A 21,822-nucleotide genomic window follows, 5' to 3' on the forward strand; every position below is an offset into this window, starting at 1 on the left:
ATAGGTAGAATGGGTTCCATCCCCAGACCCGCAAAAAAAAAAGAGAAATTTTTAAGCAAGTGTGAGAGAGATAACTGAAGGTTTGTGTTGTAGAAAGACAACTGGCTGTGTGAGAATGAGTACATGAAGTTGAGGTAGGATCTGAGCCATTAATTTGAAAGTAGCCTTTACACAACAAGAAGACCCCCAAAGCTGGAGGGTGCAGTCAGTGTGGGGGTGCGAGTTCATGTGGCTGTGAGCCTGAGTGCCAGCTCTCAGCAAGAGTCAGGGTGGCCACCAAAGCCCCACTGCACAGTCAGCTGAAAGCCACACGTGGAAAAGACTTGTAGATGGAATACCACGGGGCCCTGAGCCCTTTTTCCATTTGGGTCAGAATGTACACAATGCTTCTTCAAACTGACTCTCAAAAAATTGAAAGCGAAGACTTAAAATGAACAAATGAAATGGCTGAGGGGAAGAACAATGAAGAACCACAGAAAAATGAGCAGAGGCAGTTGGAGCAGAGCACAGCAGCACAGGTGCAGGTGGTCAGGGAGGCGAGGGGTCCTACCACAGCCGCGTGCCAGGGCTGCAGGCACAGCACCAGGCCCCACTCGCCAAGCTGCACAGCTGCAGCCCGGCCGGACACTGGCGCCCCTGCTTTGCCTTCCTACCACCGGGGTGCCCGCTGGTCTCCCTCAAGTTCCACTTATCCAAATCCAACTGAAGCCCAGGTCCTGCTTTTTCTTCCCTGTGCTTAGCCTATGGTCTGGGATGGTTTTATAAACATAATAAATCAAGGGGAAATCCAATACCTTCCCGCCCTTTTAAAGGTTGCTCTTCAGCCAGACATCGTGGTACACACCTGTAATTCCAATACTTAGGAGATAATCTCACAAGGACAGCCTTAGCAACTTGTGAGATTCTCAGCAACTTAGCAAGACCCTGTTTCAAAATAAAATATAAAATAGGGCTGGGGGTGGAGGTAAAAGGTCTCTGGGTTTCATCCTTAGTACCACAAAGACACCCACACACAAAGGTTGTTATTCATAGAAAGAATCATATTCTTTCATATATTTACAACTAAATTTACTAATCCAAGTGATTGCTTGCAGGCTAAGAAGGAGAAATCCTTAGAATGAGATGAAATTATCTGAAAAAAAGCCGGGCATGGTGATGCACGCTTGTAATCCCAGCATTCGGGAGGCTGAGGTTGGACGATCACAGTTTGCAGACAGCCTCAGCTAATTAGAGAGGCCCTCTGCAACTTAGTGAGACCCGGTTTCAAAATAAAGAATAAAAAATAAATCAGGCAGTGGGTGTAGCTTGGAGGTCAAATGCCCCTGGGTTTCATCATCCCCAGACCCGCAAGAAAAAAGAAAAAAAAAAGAAAGAAAATATCTGAATTTTTGCTGCTGGGGATTGAACCCAGGGGCATTCTACCTGAGTTATACCCCCAAGCCCTATTTTATGTTTTATTTTAAAAGAATCTTGCTAAGTTGCAGAGGGCCTCACTAAGTTGCTGAGGCTGGCCCTCAACCTATGATCATCCTGTCTCAGACTCCCAAGTACTGTAATTATAAGAATATGTCACCACGCTGAAAAAAAAAGATATTTTTTCATTTTTCCTATGTAGTGGAAATGAAACTGGAGGACAGAGAGTTGAAAGAAACAAGAACTTTCTTTCACATGGCCTTCATCTCCTAAGCAGGTTGATACTTGGGCAAATTACACCTCTGGCTTTTTCTTAAGTACTGGGATTGAACCCAGGGGGCTTCTACCTCTGAGCCATGCCTCCACTGCTATTTTATTTTTATTATTCTTTTGTGGTGCTGGGGATTGCACTCAGGGGCATTCTACCTCTGAGCTATACTACCAGACCAATTTTTTATTCTTTATTTTGAAACAGGGTCTCACTAAGTTGCTGGGGGCCTCACGAAGTAGCTGAGGCTAGCCACAAATCCAGATCCGCCCGTCTCAGCCTCCCAAGAAATGGGATTAACCACATCAGGCTTTTTTTAAAATTAATTAATTAATTTATTTATTTATTTATTTGCAGGTCTGGGGATGGAACCCAGGGGGAATTCGACCTCTGAGCTACACCCCCTGCCCTATTTTTTATTCTTTATTTTGAAACAGGGTCTCACTGAATTGCAGAGGGCCTTACTAAGTAGCTGGGGCAGTGCACAAACCGCAATCCTCCGGTCTCAGCCTCCCAAATGCTGGGATTACAAGTGTGTGCCACCACACCTGGCATTATTTCCTTCCTTCCTTCCTTTCTTTTTTGTGGTACTGGGGTTCCTGGAAGCCCTTCTACCTCCGGGATACACTCCCAGACCTATTTTATATTTTTATTTGGAAACAGGGTCTCTTAAGCCAGCGCGGCTGGCTTCAAACCTGCACGGTCCTCCTGTCTCCGCCTCCCAAGTGTGGGGATTACAAGCGTGCGCCACCACAGCCGGCCATTAGTTTCTATTTTAAAATAGGTTCTCATTTAAAGTTGCTAAAGGTCTCATTAATTCACTGAGTCTGACCTTAAACCTGTGATCCTCCTGCCTTAGCCTCTCAAATATTAGGATTGCAGGCTTGTGTCACTGTGTCTGGGTCTCCTTCTACTTTTCAAAGTAATAATAATATGAGTAAATAGGTAAAAATAGAAGTCTTGTTAGAATATCACTTACTTTTCTATATTCCTTTTCAGATCCCTACCCTTTCTTCTAGCAAAATAACACAAACACTGTAACATAGCTTATAGAGAGGTCATAATTGTACCTGACAATACAATACAATCAGGTATCTTTCTTCTTCTTTCTTTCTTTCCTTTTTTTTTTTTTTTTTGTCGTACTGGGATGAAACATAGGGGCATTCTACCTCTGAGCGACACCTCCAGCCCTGTTTTTTATTCTTTATTTTGAAATAGGGTCTCACTGAGTTGCAAAGGGCCTCACTAAGTAGCTGAGGCTGTCCGCAAACTGTGATCCTCCTGTCTCAGTCTCTCAAATGCTGGGATTACTAGCGTGTACCACCATGCCCAGCTAGTCAATTTTTTAATTCTGAGAAAATATAGCAAAAGAGGCTTTATCAAGACATAAAGAAACTTTTAATTATTCTTGCTACTTGTTCACCCAGAGATATTAGTTTGATACACTTACAGCATGAGGAACATGGAAATATTTATGTCACTTTATCACTGGCATTTAAACATGTGAAAAGTCCTATTTTACTTTCAGACTCTCTTTCCTTACATTGACTGGACTCTATCAGAGAACTATTAAAATTAAAAAAAAATTTGTTTGGTATATTTATAGTAGCTAGGATTGCAGATTTAAACCAGGTCTGGCTAGCTCATCTTTTTAAGAAAGCAATTTTATTAGTTGGGTCAAACCCTAACCGTAGCCGTGTACAACACTCAGAACATGTACTGGGGGCGGAACCCAGGGGCCTTCTACCTCCGGGCTACATGCCCAGACCTATTTTATATTTTTTATTTGGAAAAAGGGTCTCTTAAGCCAGCCAGGCTGGCTTTGAACCTATGTGATCCTCCTGTCTCCGCGTTCCAAGCGTGGGGATTACAAGCGTGCACCACCATGCCCAGCCTTTTTATTCTTTATTTGAAACAGGGTCTCACTAAGTTGCAGAGGGTCTCACTAAGTAGCTGAGGCTGGCCATAAAACTGCGACCCTCCCACCTCAGTCTGCCAAGAACTGGAATTACAAGTGTGCGCCAACACGCCTGGCTTAGAACACGTACATTTAAATTGGCTTTTTAAAATTCCTGGTGACCCAGGTGTGGTGGTGTATGCCTGTAATCCTGGTAATTGCAGGTTCATGGACAGCCTTACCAACTTAAGACTCTCAGCAACCTAGTGAGACCCCATTTCAAAAAGGGAAAGTGGGCTGGGCATGGTGGCGCACGCTTGTAAATCCCAGCATTCGGGAGGCTGAGACTGGAGGATCGTGGTTCATGGACAGCCTCAGCTACTTAGTGAGGCCCTCTGCAACTTAGTGAGACCCTGTTTCAAAATAAAGAATAAAAAAAAATAGGGTAGGGGGTGTAGCTCAGAGGTTGAATGCCCCTGGGTTTCATTCCCAGACCCGCAAATGAAAAAAAGGGAAAGTGGGAGGGCTGGGGTGCAGCTCAGAGGTAGAGTGCTCCTGAGTTCAATTATCAGAACAAATATTAATTCCTAGCAGAAGGTGAGTATTTTGCCTTTTACACATTATTATAGAAGGCTGCTTTGGGGCCAGAGTAGATATCTGCTATATAGAAGACGTAGGCTCCAACCTACTGTGTGGTGAGCCTGAGAAAACCATGAAAATTTGAGACCCTCAGACATTACAATTTATCTGTAAAACAGGGACAGAATATTTATCTACTTTGTATGGCTATTACAACAATGATGGGTAATGGGGTTCAATCCCTGTCATAGGCTTAGATGAGGAGATTTTAAAGATAGTTTGCAGCCGGGCGTGGTGGCGCACGCTTGTAATCCCAGCATTCAGGAGGCTGAGACTGGAGGATCATGGTTCGTGGACAGCCTTAGCTACTTAGTGAGGCCCTCCGCAACTTAGTGAGACCCTGTCTCAAAATAAAGAATAAAAAATAGGGCAGGGGGTGTAGCTTGGAGGTTGAATGCCCCTGGGTTCCATCCCCAGACCCGCAAAAAAAAAAAAAAAAAAAAATAAAAATAAATAAATAAATATAGTTTGCACCATGAGTAACATACCAGAACCATATCCAGGGATTGGCCCTTTGGTCTGAAGGTCTGGGAGCCCCACATTCAGTGCGTTGGGCACCATGTTGTCCAGGTGTGGCTTGGGCCCAACAGGATGCGATGGCGAATGCTTCATGCTGGGCTGCCGCTGCTGTTGCTGCTGCTGCTGCTGTTGCTGCTGCTGCTGTTGCTGGAGTGCACTCACCATGCGGGCCAACTGGGGAGCAGCATCCACACCAAGGCAGCCCCAAGAGAAAGCGAAAAATGATAAGCCAATATCCTGATCTCCATGGAGGCCACATATGAGATCTCTCTCTCCCTCTCTCTGCTGGCACTAGGGATTGAATTCAGGGGCATTTTACCTTCAAACTACATCTCCAGACATATTTATTCTTTTATTTTGAATAGGGTCCCACTAAGTTGCTGAGGCTGGCAGCAAACTTGCAATTCTCCTGTCTCAGCCTCTCATGTACTGGGACTACAAGCATGAACCTCCATACTCAGCTCACATGATTTCTTTCCACAGTCAAAGCTGAAGCCAAGAGGAACTCTTCATGCCCAGCACTGGGAGTCCCTTCCCTCCGCCTCTGCCTCCCGCCTCTGCATACCTGCTGCTCTTGCTGCTGGCGCACTGCTTGAGAAATCTTTCTCTGATTCTGTAGCAGCTGCTGTTGCTGCTGCTGCTGCAGGAGAAGCTGACATGCCTACAAAACAAGGAGGGAGGAGAGGGGATCATAGCTTTCCAAGACCGACATGCTGAGAACACCAACAAAGTTTGTGTGCGGAAATGCACTGAGTCAAAGCATCACTGGAAACACCACCAAGTTCCTGGTCTATTGGTTACATTTCCCTCCAGTAGAAATAGAGCAATCTTGCAGGACAGTTTACATCAAAGTTTAAACTAATGTTCTTAAAATATAAAAAATAAAAAGCAACAAAGAGCCAGGCATGGTAGCTCACGCTTGTAATCCCAGCATTCGGGAGGCAGAGACCAGAGGATCGCGGTTCGCAGACAGCCTCAGCTACTTAGCGAGACTTTGCAATTCAGTGAGACCCTGTTTCAAAAAATAAAAAAAGATTAAAAAATAGGGCTGGGGGTGTATCTCGGAGGAAGAATGCCCCTGGTTCCATCCCGCACAAAAGAAAAAGAAAAAAAAAAAGCAATAAAGATAGATCAAGGAAATCAAAGCTAAAGGGGGAAAAAGAAGGGAAAAAAAAGCATCTTTTTGGCTACAGGAAGATCTGCTACTCACCAACTGGAACTGAGGGATTTGTGGAAGCTGGCTCAGCATGGCAATCTGTTGAGGAGATAACTGGGGCCCCACGCTGAAAAGACCTGGGTTCAGGCCACTGTTGGGAAACTGCTTGAGCATTGAGGCAGAAACCTAGCCAAAAAATAAATAAATTTTAAAAGTAGAGGTGAGGGGTCCTCTCCGAATTTTTCAAAATAAAGCATCTTTTTATCAAATTAAAACAACTCCCCCCACCTGTGAAAAGAATCTTTCCTGGTTTGTTTTGTGGTACTAGGGACTGAACCCAAGGCCACTTTACCACTAAGCTACACTCCAGCCCCTTTTATTTTTTGTTTTGAAACAGAGGCTCTACCTTGCTAGGCTGCTGAGAGTCTTGCTAAGTAAGTGAGGCTCGTCTTGAACCCGTGATCCTCTTAAGTACCAGGATTACAGGCTTGCGCCACCACACCCAGCTTCCCACCTTTTTTTTTTTTTTTTTTTTTGAGACAGGGTCTCACTACATTGCCTAGGCTGGCCTTGAACTTGTGATCCTCCTGCCTCAGGCCCCAAGAATCACTGAGATTACAGGTGTGTGCCACTAGCCCTGAAATGAAGTTTTATTATTATTATTATTATTTTTTAATGTTATTGGGGATTGAATCCAGGGGCATTCTACCTCTGAGCTACACCCTCAGCCCTATTTTATATTTGGAAACAGGGTCTCAATAACTTGTTATGGCTAACCTCAAACCTGTGTTTCAGCCTCCTGTTTCAGCCTCCCAAGCACTGGGATTACAGGCATGCATCATCATACCCAATGTGAAAAGTTGTTTTTGTTTTGTTTTGTTGGGGTACTGGGGATTGAACCCAGGGCATTCTACCTCCAAGCTACACCCCCAACCCTATTTTTATTCTTTATTTTGAAACACGGTCTGAGTGAGTTGCAGAGGGCTTTACTAAGTAGCTAAGACTGTCTGTAAACTGCGATCTTCCTATCCAGCCTCCCAAATGCTGGGATTACCACGCTGGCTGTGAAAAAAAATCCTGATGGATCTAAAGCAAGCATTGTCAAATTTCCTTGAAAAATATTTGAGGAAAATACATTGAAGTGTTAACAATGAAAATCTCTGAGCAATGGGACGAGAGCTTTTAAATTCTCTTCTACGTGTGTGTGTGTGTGTGTGTGTGTGTGTGTGTGTGTGTGTGTATTGGGGGGTGGGTAATGGGGACTGAACTCACTGCATGCTACCTCTGAGCTATACTCCCAGCCCTTAATTTATTTTTAAACAGGGTCTCAGTAAGTTGTAGAAGGCCTCAATAAGTGACTACAGCTGGCTGCAAGACTGCTTGGCCTCCCAAGTACTGGGATTACAAGCGTGTGCCATTCATGCCTGGCTAGCTTTTCTACAAGAAAAATGATGAGTTTTCCAAATAGGAAGATACCTTTAAGAAAAAATAAATTGGTGACAATACGACTTTTGTCTAATTGACAGCTTATTATTGAAAATGTACCATAAAAATATACCAAATTCTACAGAATAAATGAATGCTTGTTACAAGAAAGTACTTTAGTTATACAAGTAAGCACAATACATTAACTTATACAGAAAAGACACTGCAAGAGCCAAGATTGGTGGCACATGCTTTTAATCCCAGTATTTGGGAGGATTGTGGTTGTGGTTCATGGACAGCCTCAGCTACTTAGTGAGGTCCTCTGCAACTCGGTGAAACCTTGTTTCAAAAAAATAAAGCCAGGCATGGTGGCGCATGCTTGTAATCCCAGCGCTTGGGAGGCTGAGACAGGAGGATCACACAGGTTCGAAGCCAGCCTCAGCTACTGAGCGATGATCTCAGCAACTTAGTGAGACCCTGTTTCCAAATAAAGTATAAAATAGGTCTGGGAGAGTAGCTCAGAGGTAGAAATCCCCTGGATTCCATCCCCAGGACCACAAAAATTAATTAATTAATTAATAAAGAATACAAAATAGGGCTGGGGGTGTAGCTTGTAGATAGAATGTTCCTGGGTCCCACCCCCAGTATCGCAAACCAACAACGACAACAAGAACCACAAAAGACACTGCAGTTTCAACTCATGACTTCTGGGACCCAACACTGAGTTTCCGAGAGCTCATGGAAAAGAGTCTGGAGGACACCAGCCTGGCTTGTTCTTTCTCCCTGATTTTCAGGAGTGAGCAGGCCAAGCTGCCAGAAGCTCTGGGGACAGAGAAAGGACTCCCTTTCATCTTTTGGACCATTAATCTAAGATATCGTAAGTGAGCTAAAATAGTTTCCCTGCATTTTTGTCCACAGAACCCACTAGTCATGAACATTAACATATTTCCCATGAGTGATTAGCAGCATGATGGCCAAGAGTTTATTTAGTGCTAGCTGGCTGAGTTGGTGTGCACCTGTAATTCCAACTATGCAGGAGGCCAAGGTAGGAGGATCCCTCACGCCCATGAGTTGGGAGCTCAGCCTGGAAACATAGTAAGATCCTGCCTCAACAACAGTAAAAACCAATCCCCAAACTAAGTTTAACTGCTAGAGGCAACTGTGTGGGCATTTATCCCAGCTCTGCCATTCCTCGGCAGTGTGACTCATAACAAGTGACTTACTTAACCTTTCTGAGCCTCACTTGCTTTATCTCCAAAACAAGAAATAATAACAACTCTGGTGGGTTGTCTGTGTCAAATACTTAGAAATGCATTCCATAAAAGTTCATATTGTACCACAGGATGGTTCTTCAAGTGTACAGAGATAGTAACTGAAGTTCCCTGTACCTTGTCTTCAAGCTGAATATGCCCAGTTCTTTCATTTGTAGCTCACTCTGCTTCTCAATACATAGCTTTCATTAATAATGCTTGGGAGCTTGGTTTTTCTAATGACCAAACTCACGTGCTCCGGTACCTACTTCACTGATAGTATATGGGATATTCTGGCCCCAACATGAGATCCTCTTTTACCATAAACATTCTAATACGCACAGGAAAGAGGGATTGTTCTTACTAAGCTCCCCCTCGGAGATCTCAAGCATTCCTCAATTCCAATTTATTATATATATATATATATATATATATATATTTTTTTTTTTTTTTTTTTTTGGGGGTGGTACTGGGGATGGAACACAGGGGCCTTCTACCTCCGGGCTACACTCCTAGACCTATTTTATATTTTATTTGGAAACACGGTCTCTTAAGCCAGCTGAGGCTGGCTTTGAACCTGCACGATCCTCCTGTCTCAGCCTCCCAAGTGTGGGGATTACAAGTGTGCGCCACCACGCCCAGCTCAATTTATAATATTTTAAAATGTTTTGCTTTACCCATGTAATATTTAACCCATGCGACTGCGTTTTAAATTTGTATTAATAATTTTTTTTTATTTGAGCTTAGGACCTTACATTTATCTTTATCTACTTGGCATACAGTGGATTTTCTTTTTTTTCTTTCTTTTTTTTTGTCAGTACTGGAGATGGAACCCAGAGGCATTATACCTCCGAGCTATACCACCAGCCCTATATTTTAGTCTTTTTCAATTTTTGAAACAGGGTCTCACCAAGTTGTGAAGGGCCTTGCTAAATAGCTGAGCTGTCAGCAAATCGTGATCCTCTGATCTCAACCTCCTGAACATTGGGATTACAAACGTGTACCACCACACCTGGCTGCCCTGACTATATCATTGATAGGAATGTTGAACTCAACAGAACTAAGGATAATTTGGTAGTATGCCACTAAAAACTTCCAATACGAAACTAATTAGACTAGTCATTTACTAACCTAACAAGTGGTTCAGCATTTAGCCTGTATTTTTCCCTTCTATCTATGAGACAGCATGTTAAAGAAGAAATAGAAGTCAAGTTTATCTTGGCATATCTATAATCCCAGTATCTGGGAGGGGATAGGAGGATTGCAGGTTTGAAGCCAGCCTCAGCAATTTAGAGAGACCTTCAGCAACTTAATGAGACTGTTTCAAAAATAAAAATAATAAGCTGGATGTAATGGCACACACTTGTAATCCTAGTACTTGGGAGGCTGAAACAGAAGGATCAGAAGTTCGAGGCCAGCCTCAGTTACATAGTGAGGCACTCTGCAACTTAGTGAGACCCTATTTCAAAATAAAGAATAAAACAGGGCGGCGGGGGGGGGGGTAGCTTGGAGGTACAATGCCCCTGGGTTCCATCCCTAGTGCCAAAAAGTAAGGAAGTAATGAAGTAAGGAAAGAAAGGAAGGAAGGAAGGGAGGGAGGGAAAAGAAAAGAGGGCCAGGAGTATAGCTTGGAGGTAGAATGGCCCTGAGTTCAATCTCCCCAGTATCATATAAATTACTAAAGACAGCTGGGGGTTAACTCAGTGCTAGAGTGCCTCTGGGTTCCACCCCCCCCCACACACACACACAAAGGTTCAACATCTATATCATTCTTAGAAACCAGTATTTTTACCCACCAGTGAAGAAATAACAAAGTAAAACTTGGACTGGGTATAGTGGTATCCACTTACAGTCCCTGTCAGGGAGCGGAGGCAGGAGGATTACTAAGTTCACGAGTTTGAGACCTATCTCCCCCGCCCCCCAAAAAATTGGTAGCAAGCTATGATTATTGATTACTATCATAATGCTCAGGCGCCATCTTTTAGAAGACCCAGTTTAGATTTTTTTTGTCTGAAACTAGCACCAATCCCATCAGTCTGTAAGCTACTTTCCTTGTTTTTTCTTTTAAAAATTGCTTAAAATTTTCCCCTATCTCCTTGCTTCCTTGTAGGGAAGAGATGCTTCCTTCTGGTGTCTGATCTGAATCCTCACTCACTGACGATACCCACTGTTAGCATGGCATTCCTGGCCTCTAGTTTTTCTTCTTGGCAGCAGGCCTGTGGGGAAAACTGCTCCATTCACTTATGTGGGTTAAGTTTGGAAGCCCATTCCCTCCAGAATCTACTTCACTGTAGTAAAGATGATATTTTGGCCCCAACATGAGAGCCTCTTTTCCTTAAAAATTCTTATGTGCAAAGGAAACAGGGATTGTTTTTGTTGTTGTTGTTAAACTCCCCTTGAAGACCCCAAGCATTTCTCAATGGCAGCTAGGCAATTCTCTCTCCCTCTCGCTTGCTCATGCGCACGCGCGCGTGTGTGTGTGTGTGTGTGTGTGTGTGTGTGTGTGTGGTATTGAGGATTAAACTCAAGGGCATTCTACCTCTGAGATATACACTCATCCATTTTATTCTTTATTATCAAAACAGAGACCCTCAAAGTTGCTGGGGCTTGCTAAATTGCTGAGGCTGGCACTGAACCTGCAACCTTCCTGTCTCAGCCTTCCAAATACTAGGATTATAGGCATGTGACACCATGCCTGGCTTCTGCAACTCTTTTAATAGATTCCTTCTCTGCTTTGAGATTTAATTTTCTTAGCTCACTTGGTTTGAACATTCTTCTTCCATTGTTTTCAGTAATGGGGATTATCCAGGACCTTGTACATGCTAGGTAGGTGCTCTACACTCTCAGCCCCAAACATCTTTTTTCTCAACAGAAAAGACAAAAGCAATAAAACATATTACTTCTACTTTGTAATCACAGCGGGCGCTATTCAGGTAACTCAAGCAAGGATTCCTTTCTAGTGGCCAAATTGGACTAAATCAATCTCTAAAGGTTCTTCTTTTTCTTCTTCTTCTTCTTCTTCTTCTTTTTTTTTTTTTTTTTTTTTTTTTTTAGTACTGGGGTTCCTGGAAACCCTTCTACCTCCAGGCTAGATGGCCAGACCTATTTTTTATATCTTTATTTGGAAACAGGGCTCTTAAGCCAGTGGGGCTGGCTTCGAACCTGCGCAATCCTCCTGTCTCTGCCTCCCAAGTGTGGGTATTACAAGTGTGCATCATCACGCCTGGCTAAAGGTTCTTTTAATCTGCCTACTTTTATGTGAACCTTGGCTTATTTTGTGTTTTAATCTCCCAACACACCCCATATGTAATGTTCATCCTTCCTTGTACTCTTTACAAAAGTGAGTTTGACTGAAGGGTCTCCCATTGGGTCTTCCCATCTGGACTTTCTTCAGCATCATGGTTGAAGTCAAAGTATTATGTTTCCTACTGACATCTAAGGCACTATCTATGACACACTTTCAAGAATTTGTGGCAATCTTTTCTTTGATACTTTCTAGTCTAGAAACATCTGATCAAGCTCAGGTCTCCTGTTCGGCTATTAACTCATTTTCTTCCAAGATCTTAGTGATATCCACTTGCCCCATCAGCCTTCTCACTTTAGAAAGTATTTTGGTTTAGAGTACTAGTTCAGTTCTCGGCTGATTGCTTTCCCTCCTCTAAGAGATACTGATGATGCCAGTGTTAATGACCAATTAAAAAACCTGATCTACTTCCTACCTTAACTGCTGGATTCCTAGCAGGTGAGAGCACAGCAGCAACACCACTTTATGGCTAAGGGACACCCCTCCACCACTGTCCCCAAACAAGAACTCTTCTTCACCTCTCCTCTGAATGACTGGCTCAGTGCACTGTCTGGCATGTGCACTGACTCTAAAAAAGTGGATGTATGCAGGCACCGGGATGGACGCAGATGACAGTGGCACTGGTTCTGTAGCTTCAAAGAAGCAGATTTTTTTTTTTTTCCAGTACTAGAGATGGAACCCAGAGACATTCTACCTCCGAGCTGCACCTCCCACCCTACTTTTTATTCTTTATTTTGAAACTGGGTCTCACTGAGTTGCAGAGGGCCTCACTAAGTAGATGAGGCTGTTTGAGAACCGTGATCCTCCGGTCTCAGCCTCCCGAATGCTGGGATTACAAGCGTGCACCACCATGCCCAGCTTATTTTTTTATTTTAAAACAAGATTTCTCTAAGTTGCAGAGAGTCCCAATAACGTATGGAGGCTGGCTGCAAACCTGAGATCCTCCTGTCTCAGCCTCCCAAGTACTGGAATCACAAGTGTGTGCCACCACACCCAGCTCATTTTTTTAAAATTATGTGTCTCAGGTTATATTTCAATTGGACAGCATGGCTGTGTCATCAACATTGTTTCCAAATTCCTTTCCAAAGTTTTCTCATGTGATTCACAGGAGCTCTCCTTTTTCTTCTGTTTTTCAGCCTGCTGGATTCTAAAATAAATGGTCAGTGTCTGAGCTTTCCTTTTTCTCTCTTCTTCACTCAGTTTTAGCAGCTCCTTTAACTTAAGAAATCAGCTCACTTTAGTGATGGGAAAGGACGCCATCCCAAGAACCCATTGTCTCTACCCCATTACTCAAAGTTAGCTAAAGAGACTAACACTCAAAAGATGTACCCTGAGAAATGCGTCCTAGAAGAAAAAATATAGGAATATTTAAGGAAGCGCTGCTCCTCATAGCAAAAATCTAGAAATAACCCAAATGGCTCTCAACAGTAGTCACTAAAGGAAAAGGTGAAAAATGTGATCTACTCATATAATGAGGTCCTATATGAACCATAATTATCTATATGGTTCATAATCATCTATATGCTCTATAAATTACTAAAGTAACTAGCCGGGCGTGGTGGTGCACGCTTGTAATCCCCGCGCTTGGGAGGTGGAGACAGGAGGATTGCACAGGTTTGAAGCCAGCCGCACTGATTTAAGAGACCCTGTTTCCAAATAAAAAAGTACAAAAATAGGTCTGGGAGTGTAGCCCGGAAGTAGAAGGGCTTCCAGGAACCCCAGACCACCAAGAAAAAAGAAAAAAAGAATTAAATTAACATGAGCAAATCTTAGAAATAATGTCATGTAAAAGTAAGGGAAAAAAAGAGATAAAAGGAAAAGGGGGGGCATATACGGTATGATTTATATAAGGTACAAAAAAGGCAAAATGAAACAATGCATTGTTTAAAATTCTAAAGAAAAGCAGAGGAATGGCAACACAAGCCATTCTTATATTTAAATAGCATCATCTCATATGTTCTATAAATTAATGATTCTGGAGACTAAAAACTACACTTATGAAGACTGTCTATTAAGCCTCATTCAACTTGTCCCTTCTATAGACTGCAGATGTGCTACAATTTTCTAAAGAATTACAAACAGCAGCATTCAGGAGGCTGAGACTGGAGGATCACGGTTCAAGGACAGCCTCAGCTACTTAGTGAGGCTCTCTGCAACTCAGTGAGACCTATTTCAAAATAAAGATTAAAAAACAGGGCAGGTGTGTAGCTCAGAGGTTGAATGCCCCTGGGTTCCATCCCAGACCCGGAAAAACAAAAAAGAGAAAAAGAATTACAAATAGATCCAAGAGAAGAACCACTAAGCTCCTGGCAAATGGTTGTTCATACCTGGGTCCTAGAGCCATTAAAGTGCAAGTTTGTACATTCCCGTTGCAGGGAATTAATTATTCTGATTTAAAAGCCCTTCAATCTCCATCTGAGATGGAGAAAGGTAAAGATCTTGTGGCCATAAACATGGCATTTAACCAAGCATTGCAGGTGCAAAATGACAGCAGTTTAAAGGAAAGACAAAGCCTACTGAAATGTTACTTTCTGAAGTGAAAGAAGGAAAGTGGCAACAGTAAAAACAAAAAGGCCTGGGACAAATCTCTTTGTGGTGCTAAGAACCCAGCCCTGGTCCTCTCACATATTAGACCACGTGCTCTGCAACTGAGCAACAGCCCCAGCTCTGTAACAAATCTTAAGGATGAATTCTGTGATGTATGCTTACAGTAAGTATTAGTTGTACCTATGAAATGGTCAAAGTGGATGTAAAATTTGATGATATTCATGTAAAAAAAACAAAGAGAAAAAAAGATTCATGTGCTTTGACTCAATTTCATTCTGGGCCATTAAGTTTAGAAATAATGTGGGAAAAGATTTTTATATAAGAATTTCTCTGCAATGTTACTTATAATAGTGAAAAAATTAGAAACAATATCCAAAAATGGGAGGAGAGAGTGTTAAGTTAATCAAGGTAAATATTCCTGATGCGACATCATTAAGAATAATCAACATGGGCTGGGAGAATAGCTCATTAGCAGGGCAAGGGCCTAGCATGAATGAGGCTCAAGAAAAGAATGAGTCTCATGAAGACTATATGATGAAGTTGAGAAGACTAGGGTAATGAAAACAGGTTACTGTGTCCATGAATGCAATGTGAGACACCGCAGGGCTACGCACACAAAGTCAGACAGAGGATGGAACACAACCTGTCATTGTGCCAGGCTTAAAGGTTTCTAGGAGGTTTTCCCCATTACCCCAATTTTCACTGTGGTTACCTCTGCTTGCTTGCACTCTGCCCTCTACTCTCTCTCCCTCCCTCCTTCTCCTCTGCCTCTGTGAGTGCTACTGAGGAGTGAATCAAGGAGCACTACACTTCGGTGCTACACCTCCTGGATAGAGGACCAGTCTGACTCTGACCGCAGACAAAGGAATGCTGGTGGCCAGCCAGGGGCCATATTAGGCAGCTGGTAAAAATGGTCAGAATTTGGTAACATTCTTTGTTGATGAACTAAAAGTGAACTATGAGAATGTCATGACTAGCAATGAGGTCTCTGGCCTGAATGCTTGCAGAAGGGAAGTCCATTTACTTGGAAGACAAGGATGTTTTTGAGGGGGCAGAAGGGTGGGACCAAAAGTTATCTCTCTCTTTTTTTTTTTTTGGTGGTACTGGGGGGTAGAACCCAGGGGCTTTTCTACCTCCAGGCTATACTCCTAGACCTATTTATATTTTATTTGGAAACAGGGTCTCACTAAGTTGCCGAGAGGCTCACTAAGTAGCTGAGTCTGGCTTCGAACCTGTGCGATTCTCTTGTCTCACTCAGCCTCCCAAGTGCTGGGATTACAAGCATGTGCCCGGCCAAAAGTTATCTTTTTGACATAATAACCTGAAGTGCCTATGAAGCATCCTGGCAAAAATGCAAAGTAGTATGTGGAACTGAGAAAAAAAAGTTATAGGCTATAGACACAATTTTGGAACTTAGTACTTAAAGTGGCTCTTCTGGGTGAGATCACCTAGTGGAGGCTATAGCTAGTGGAAGAAGTTTGAGAACTGGCGATCAGGGGTACCGTGATGATTCCATGTTGGGAATGGTGAGGACACACTCGTAAAGGCAACAGAAAAAGAGAGGCAGATAGAGAACCCATATAGATCATATCCACATGACTATACACCTGAAAAACTCTTTCACACCACACTGCTGTAATGGTGGGATTTCGTGGAGAGTGGGCAAACATGTTGGATGTGGGGCTTGGTTGGGGAGGGGCCCCAGGAATATAGTCTTGGGATTATATAGGGCTACTCCTTCCCCTGCCTTTTCTCTTGCTCCTGGCCTCCATTAGGTGAGGCGGAACCCTTGTTATCCCCTTCTCTCTGCTTCCCACCACCACCCTGAGTTCCACAGACCTGGCCTGACATAAACTGAACCTCTGAAATCTCCAACAATTCTTCCTCTAAGTTGTGTGGTCAGTTGTTTTGAAAGACAACATTTAGAGAATGTTGAGTGAAAGTTAATCTACAGCAGCAGTCAAAATTTAAGGTGTATATAAAAAAAATCACCTAACTCTTTTGGGGAGTGTTGGGGACTGAACTCAGGGGCAGTTTACCTTTGAACTACACCCCCTTCTGTTGAAACAGGGTCTCACTAAGTGAGATCTTGGACCTGTGATCCTCCTGTCTCAGCCTCTTACTTACTGGGATTACAGATGTGTGCTACTGTGCGTGGCTTGGGAAAGACTAAGCCTTAAATAGCTGATTACAAACCAGCCGGCAAGGGTTGGCCTATAGATCAAGGCCCAAATGCCTGAGCAAGGCAAATAAAGCTTTGCCAAATTTGGTCCCAAACTCCCCATCTGGCTTCTTCCTATTCCATTTAGACAGCATGCACATATAAACATATATTTCAATCAGCTCATACTAATCATTCAAACTAACCACATTTCCCCAAACGTGTCACTCTTCTTGTTACTTCTCTTCTTTACACTTGAGGTTCCTGTTACTTGGAAGACATCTTTAATCTGGCTCTGCACACAAAACTGACTCATCCTTAAAGACCTAGTATGTCACTGTTAGTGTTACCTCTCACCTGATCCCCCAAACTCTGTTAACATTTCTGTATAACGTTTATCATACTATCTGCTAACAATTCTGCTCTAGAAGAGTATGTGGGAGACTACACAAATAGCTCACCTACAGGTCCCCTCCCCTTAAAACCATATTGCACATTTCCTCCTAAGAAATAGATCTATCTAAAGGGATCCCATGGTACCTAGGGACAGTAACCTACATAGAGCTGCTCTATGAGTAAAACTTCAGCCCAGGACTAACTACCTCTTCATTAGCTCTAAAACTAACTCAGAGCATCAAGTTACTATTTTAACAGGGTTTCTCAAATTCCTTCAGTAAAACTCAGAATCTTACAATTGTTCACCTTCAGGTAAATTCTTTTTTCTTTTTTTCTTTTTTTGTGTGTGGTACTAGGGATGGAACCCTGGAGTTTTCTACCTCCGGGGTATACTCCCAGATCTATTTTTATATTTTATTTGGAAATGGGGGTCTCATTAAGTTGCCAAGAGTCTCACTAAGTAGCTGAGGCTGGCTTCGAACCTACACAATCTTCCTGTCTTTCTCCCAAGTACTGAGATTACAAACATGCACCACCACACCTGGCTCAGGAAAATTCTTAACGGCTTTAGTATTTATAGTTTTAAATATGTGTAATTAAAATATACATATATATTGTGTTAGATAATGAGAAGAACCAAAGGAAATATAACCATAATGCTTTTCATGCAAAGACATCTACTTTGTATGCATGATGTAACAATAAGAAGAAGAAGATGCCAGGTGTGGTGGCAAATGCCTACAATCCCAATACTTGGGAAGCTGAAACAGGAGGATTGCATGTTCAAGGCCAGCCTTGGCAATTTAGCATGGCCCTTAGCAACTTAGTGAGACCCTGTTTCAAAATAAAAACAAAGCCAGGCCTGATGGTGCACACTTGTAATCCCAGCACTTAGGAGGCTGAGGCAGGAGGATCACACAGGTTCAAAGCCAGCCTCAGCTACTTAGTGAGGCTCTCAGCAACTTAGTGAGACCCTGTTTCCAAATAAACTATAAAAATAAGATTGGGAGTGTAGCCCAGAGATAGAAAGCTCCTGGGTTCCACCCCCAATACCACCAAAAAATAAAAAATAAATAAAAAACAAAATAGGACAGAGGGCCCTATTTCATTTTGAAACAGGGTCTCAAACAGGTAGTATGGAGGTAGAATATATCTGGGTTCAATCCCCAATACCAAAAAAGAAAATCTAATATTTTGAACCTAGCATCATTTCAGACTAGTAGCAATTCCTTTCACGCCCTCAAATCCAGTTAAATCAATTAACAACTGGTTGTCAGCTGAATATAGTTTTAATTTTAAATTGCATAAACACAAAAAATTACCTGGGGGGAGATAAACTGGGGAGGCACTTGCGCCCGGAGACTAGGAGAAGAACTCAGTGGCTGCACTGGTGTGTGCAGGCCTCTCGATTGTGCTGTGCTGTTTCCAAACAAACCGTGATTGCCGCCCTGTAGATGGAATAGCACCAGTGAGCCTTTCTGTTAACACAAGAAAACCCGAGTAAGAAGCAGTACTGGTTTCTATCTTAGAGGTCATGATACGGGTCCCATGGAATCACAGCACTGTGTAACTGAGCAGTTCCTCATCTTGGGATGCTGGGGGCACAGCTACTCAGACCGAGCCACAGGTATGCTACTCACCATCTGTGCATCTGATGAACTTGACAAACTGGCGGATTAAATTTAGCCATATGTTAAGAGTAGGGCTACGTTCATTTCTTTGATTGAAAGGTGTAGGCAATATAAGAGTTCAACTACTTTCTTTGTTAAGACTGAATTTATCAAATTTACTTTAAAACTTTGTAGTCTGAGACCCATCTTATAAGGCACGTGAATAGGAAAGCAAGCTTATGAATAGTATCAGCTGTAAAATAACACTATGATCCTACTTCTCTAAGTCAGAGAATTTAGTCATACAATCCCTGCCATCCAAAAATGAGTCCAGCACCACCGGACCCTGTTCCACCTATGAAAACCCTTCCCTGTCCTAGATCTGCTCAATCTCTTCTTAGCTGGAGGAGACAGTACTAATCACAAAGTGATATTTAAAAAAAAAAAAAGGAGAAGAAAAGGGAAAAGTAAAAATCATTCCTGGGAAATAAAAACAAATATTACTCACCTGTAACTTCTCTTTTAAACATATGATTATTAGCCTAGTTACAATAAACTCAGTTCCTAATATCTGGAGGACCACCTCCCCAAGCACATCTCCACTGTGCCAGTAAGAGGTACAGAGTTGGGTCCTGCTTTTTTATCTTTTTCCTTAACTGAGAAAAGTCCTTTAGCAAAAAAATAAAATAAAATAAAAATATGATAACCTGATGCTGTTGTTCTGCTGAGGTTCTGCTGTTGTTCTGCACCATCCTCACTTGGCCTTTTTCAAGGCCCAGCTCAGGGGTCATCCTTGCCAAGGGTGTCTTCCCCATAACCTCCTTCCTTGTTTCATATGCCAAGGAACTGAACTCACCTCTATGTTAACAGAACATATATTTTTTTTTTCTTTTAGTCTTTTTATCTTTTGAAACAGGGTCTCAAAGAGTTGCGAAGGGCCTTGCTAAGTAGCTGAGGCTGTCCGCGAACCGTGATCCTCCGGTCTCAGCCTCCCCAATGCTGGGATTACAAGCATGCGCCACCACGCCCGGCCTGAATATGGAAACTCTTTGATGACACCATTTTAAAACCTGTGTAATTTTTCCCCCATTTTGTCCTTTCCTCTTTGTATTCCCAGAACTCAATAAAGCCCTGGTCTGTAGGATTCATACATCATTTGCAAACATCCGTGACCCACTCATTTATCCACTTGAGAACATCCCACTGAACATCAGCAAAGAAAGATGCACCACAGCCCACACGAAGCTGGTAAACTCTGAACTGGAGTCACAACCTTCAACTTAGCACAGGGATAAGGCAATTTTAAATTCTGTAATGGTAATATTAAGAAAATTAAAGATGTTATGATGGCTTAATGATTCAAAAACAGATTAAAGGGCTGCTACGAGCAAATTAATGAACTCAAAAGCAATGAAAATAGAAATGACTAGAAACATAAAGCAGAAATGGCAATAAAAACCTGTGTATCTCATTAAAAATATGAAAGATCTATCATGAGTCTTATGTGTCCTAAAGGGTTAAGTATGAGAAGACTTTTAATTCTAGAAGCTCTAAAACCTCTTCCTTCTTTCACACTCAGGCTAGTGAGACATCTCAGCTCTGACTTTTCTCAGTGGTAACAGTTGATAGCTTGGCTACTGATGACCCCCAAAACTGGAAATATTTATTTCACTATGAAGAGTCCGCAATGAGTGTCCTCACATTTTACTATGAAAGAAATGACTTCCCTACTAATCATAACTGTTTTTTTCTCTTTCCCTTGGTGGTACTGGGGATGGAACCCAGGGCCTTCCCCTTTCCAGGCTACACTCCCAGGACCTATTTTATATTTTATTTGGAGACATGGTCTCTTAAGCCAGCTGAGGCTGGTTTTGAACCTGCACGATCCTCCTGTGTCAGCCTCCCAAGTGCCACCACACCTGGCCATAACTGTTTTTTTATGGTGGGGTTGCTAGTAGCTACAGTCCTTGCAAAAAATCAGGGTTTTGGCAAAAATAAAATTATTTGTGCAGGGTTTTATTTTGGGGGGAGGAGGCAGAGATTGAACCTGGAGCCTAGCTTGCAAATACATTCTACCATTGAGCTACAATACCAGCTGCTATAAGAATAATTTGTTATTATTATTAGAGATAAGATCTTGCTATGTTCCTCAGCCTACCAACTAGATGGGACTAGAGGCTTCCAGGAGCATGCCACTGCAACTGGCTTAGAGTAGTTTTTATTTTATTTTATATTTATTTATTTATTTATTTATTTATTTATTTATTTATTTGGTTGTACTGGGGTTCCTGGAAGCCCTTCTACCTCCGGGCTACACTCCCAGACCTATTTTTACATTTTTTTAAAATTTGGAAACAGGGTCTCCTAAGCCAGCGCGCGCAGCTGGCTTTGAACCTGCGTGATCCTCCTGTCTCTGCCTTCCAAGCGCGGGGATTACAAGTGTGCGCCACCACGCCCGGCCTGCCCTGTTTTTTATTCTTTATTTTGAAACCAGGTTTCACAGAGTTGCAGAGGGCCTCACTAAGTAGCTGAGGCTGTTCACAAACCGCGATCCTCCAGTCTCAGCCTCCCGAATGCTGGGATTACAAACGTGCGCCACCACACCTGACTGAGTTTTTAAGTTTTTATAAAAATTAAGCCCTACTTTTCTCTCTCCAGTAGACAGATTTTACTCTTCTCTCCAAAGTTTAAGGATCTCTAAAACCATACATAGCACTTTGATATATCTGAAATAGATAATAGTAATTTCTCAAAAACTGCCTTAACATGCAAATTGGCATCACAAGTTGCATATTTTCTTGGCTCAGGTTTGCTGTACTGCCCAGTACTGTATTAGGGACTATCATATATATCTGGCCTTTAGAAATCAGAAAAATGGTGGCCGGGCGTGGTGGCGCATGCTTGTAATCACAGCACTGGGGTGGCGGAGACCGGAGGATCGCGGTTCACGGACAGGCTCAGCTACTTAGCGAGGCCCTTTGCAAGTCAGTGAGACTCTGTTTAAAAAATAAAAAGACTAAAAACATAGGGCTGGGGGTGTAGCTCGGAGGTATAATGCTCCTGGGTTCCATCCCTAATACCATTAAAAAAAAAAAAAAGAAAGAAAAAAAGAAGAAATTAGAAAAATGGTAATCCCAAACTTGTATATACGGCAACACTGGTTTATTTGGCTACCGCTAAAGCTTTATTATTGTATGTGAAGCTACGAAGATGACCTGAGTCCTCAGAGTTTTTGGT

General features: G+C 42.5%; 1 protein-coding gene across 1 annotated transcript in view; it reads right to left on the reverse strand.

The window, feature by feature from the left end:
* TNRC6B (trinucleotide repeat containing adaptor 6B) overlaps positions 1–21,822 on the reverse strand; it is a gene marked incomplete at both ends in the record, with an annotated part of 214,269 nt that overhangs the window by 17,049 nt on the left and 175,398 nt on the right. Inside the window, 4 exons of the mRNA XM_080706231.1 lie at positions 4,706–4,910; positions 5,302–5,397; positions 5,947–6,078; positions 18,298–18,423. Coding sequence (XP_080562357.1) covers positions 4,706–4,910; positions 5,302–5,397; positions 5,947–6,078; positions 18,298–18,423 — 559 coding nt within the window. The remainder of the gene's footprint in view (positions 1–4,705; positions 4,911–5,301; positions 5,398–5,946; positions 6,079–18,297; positions 18,424–21,822) is intronic.

Source organism: Muscardinus avellanarius, assembly GCF_963383645.1.
Source record: "Muscardinus avellanarius genome assembly, chromosome: 11".
In the NCBI taxonomy this organism is placed as follows: Eukaryota; Metazoa; Chordata; class Mammalia; order Rodentia; family Gliridae; genus Muscardinus; species Muscardinus avellanarius.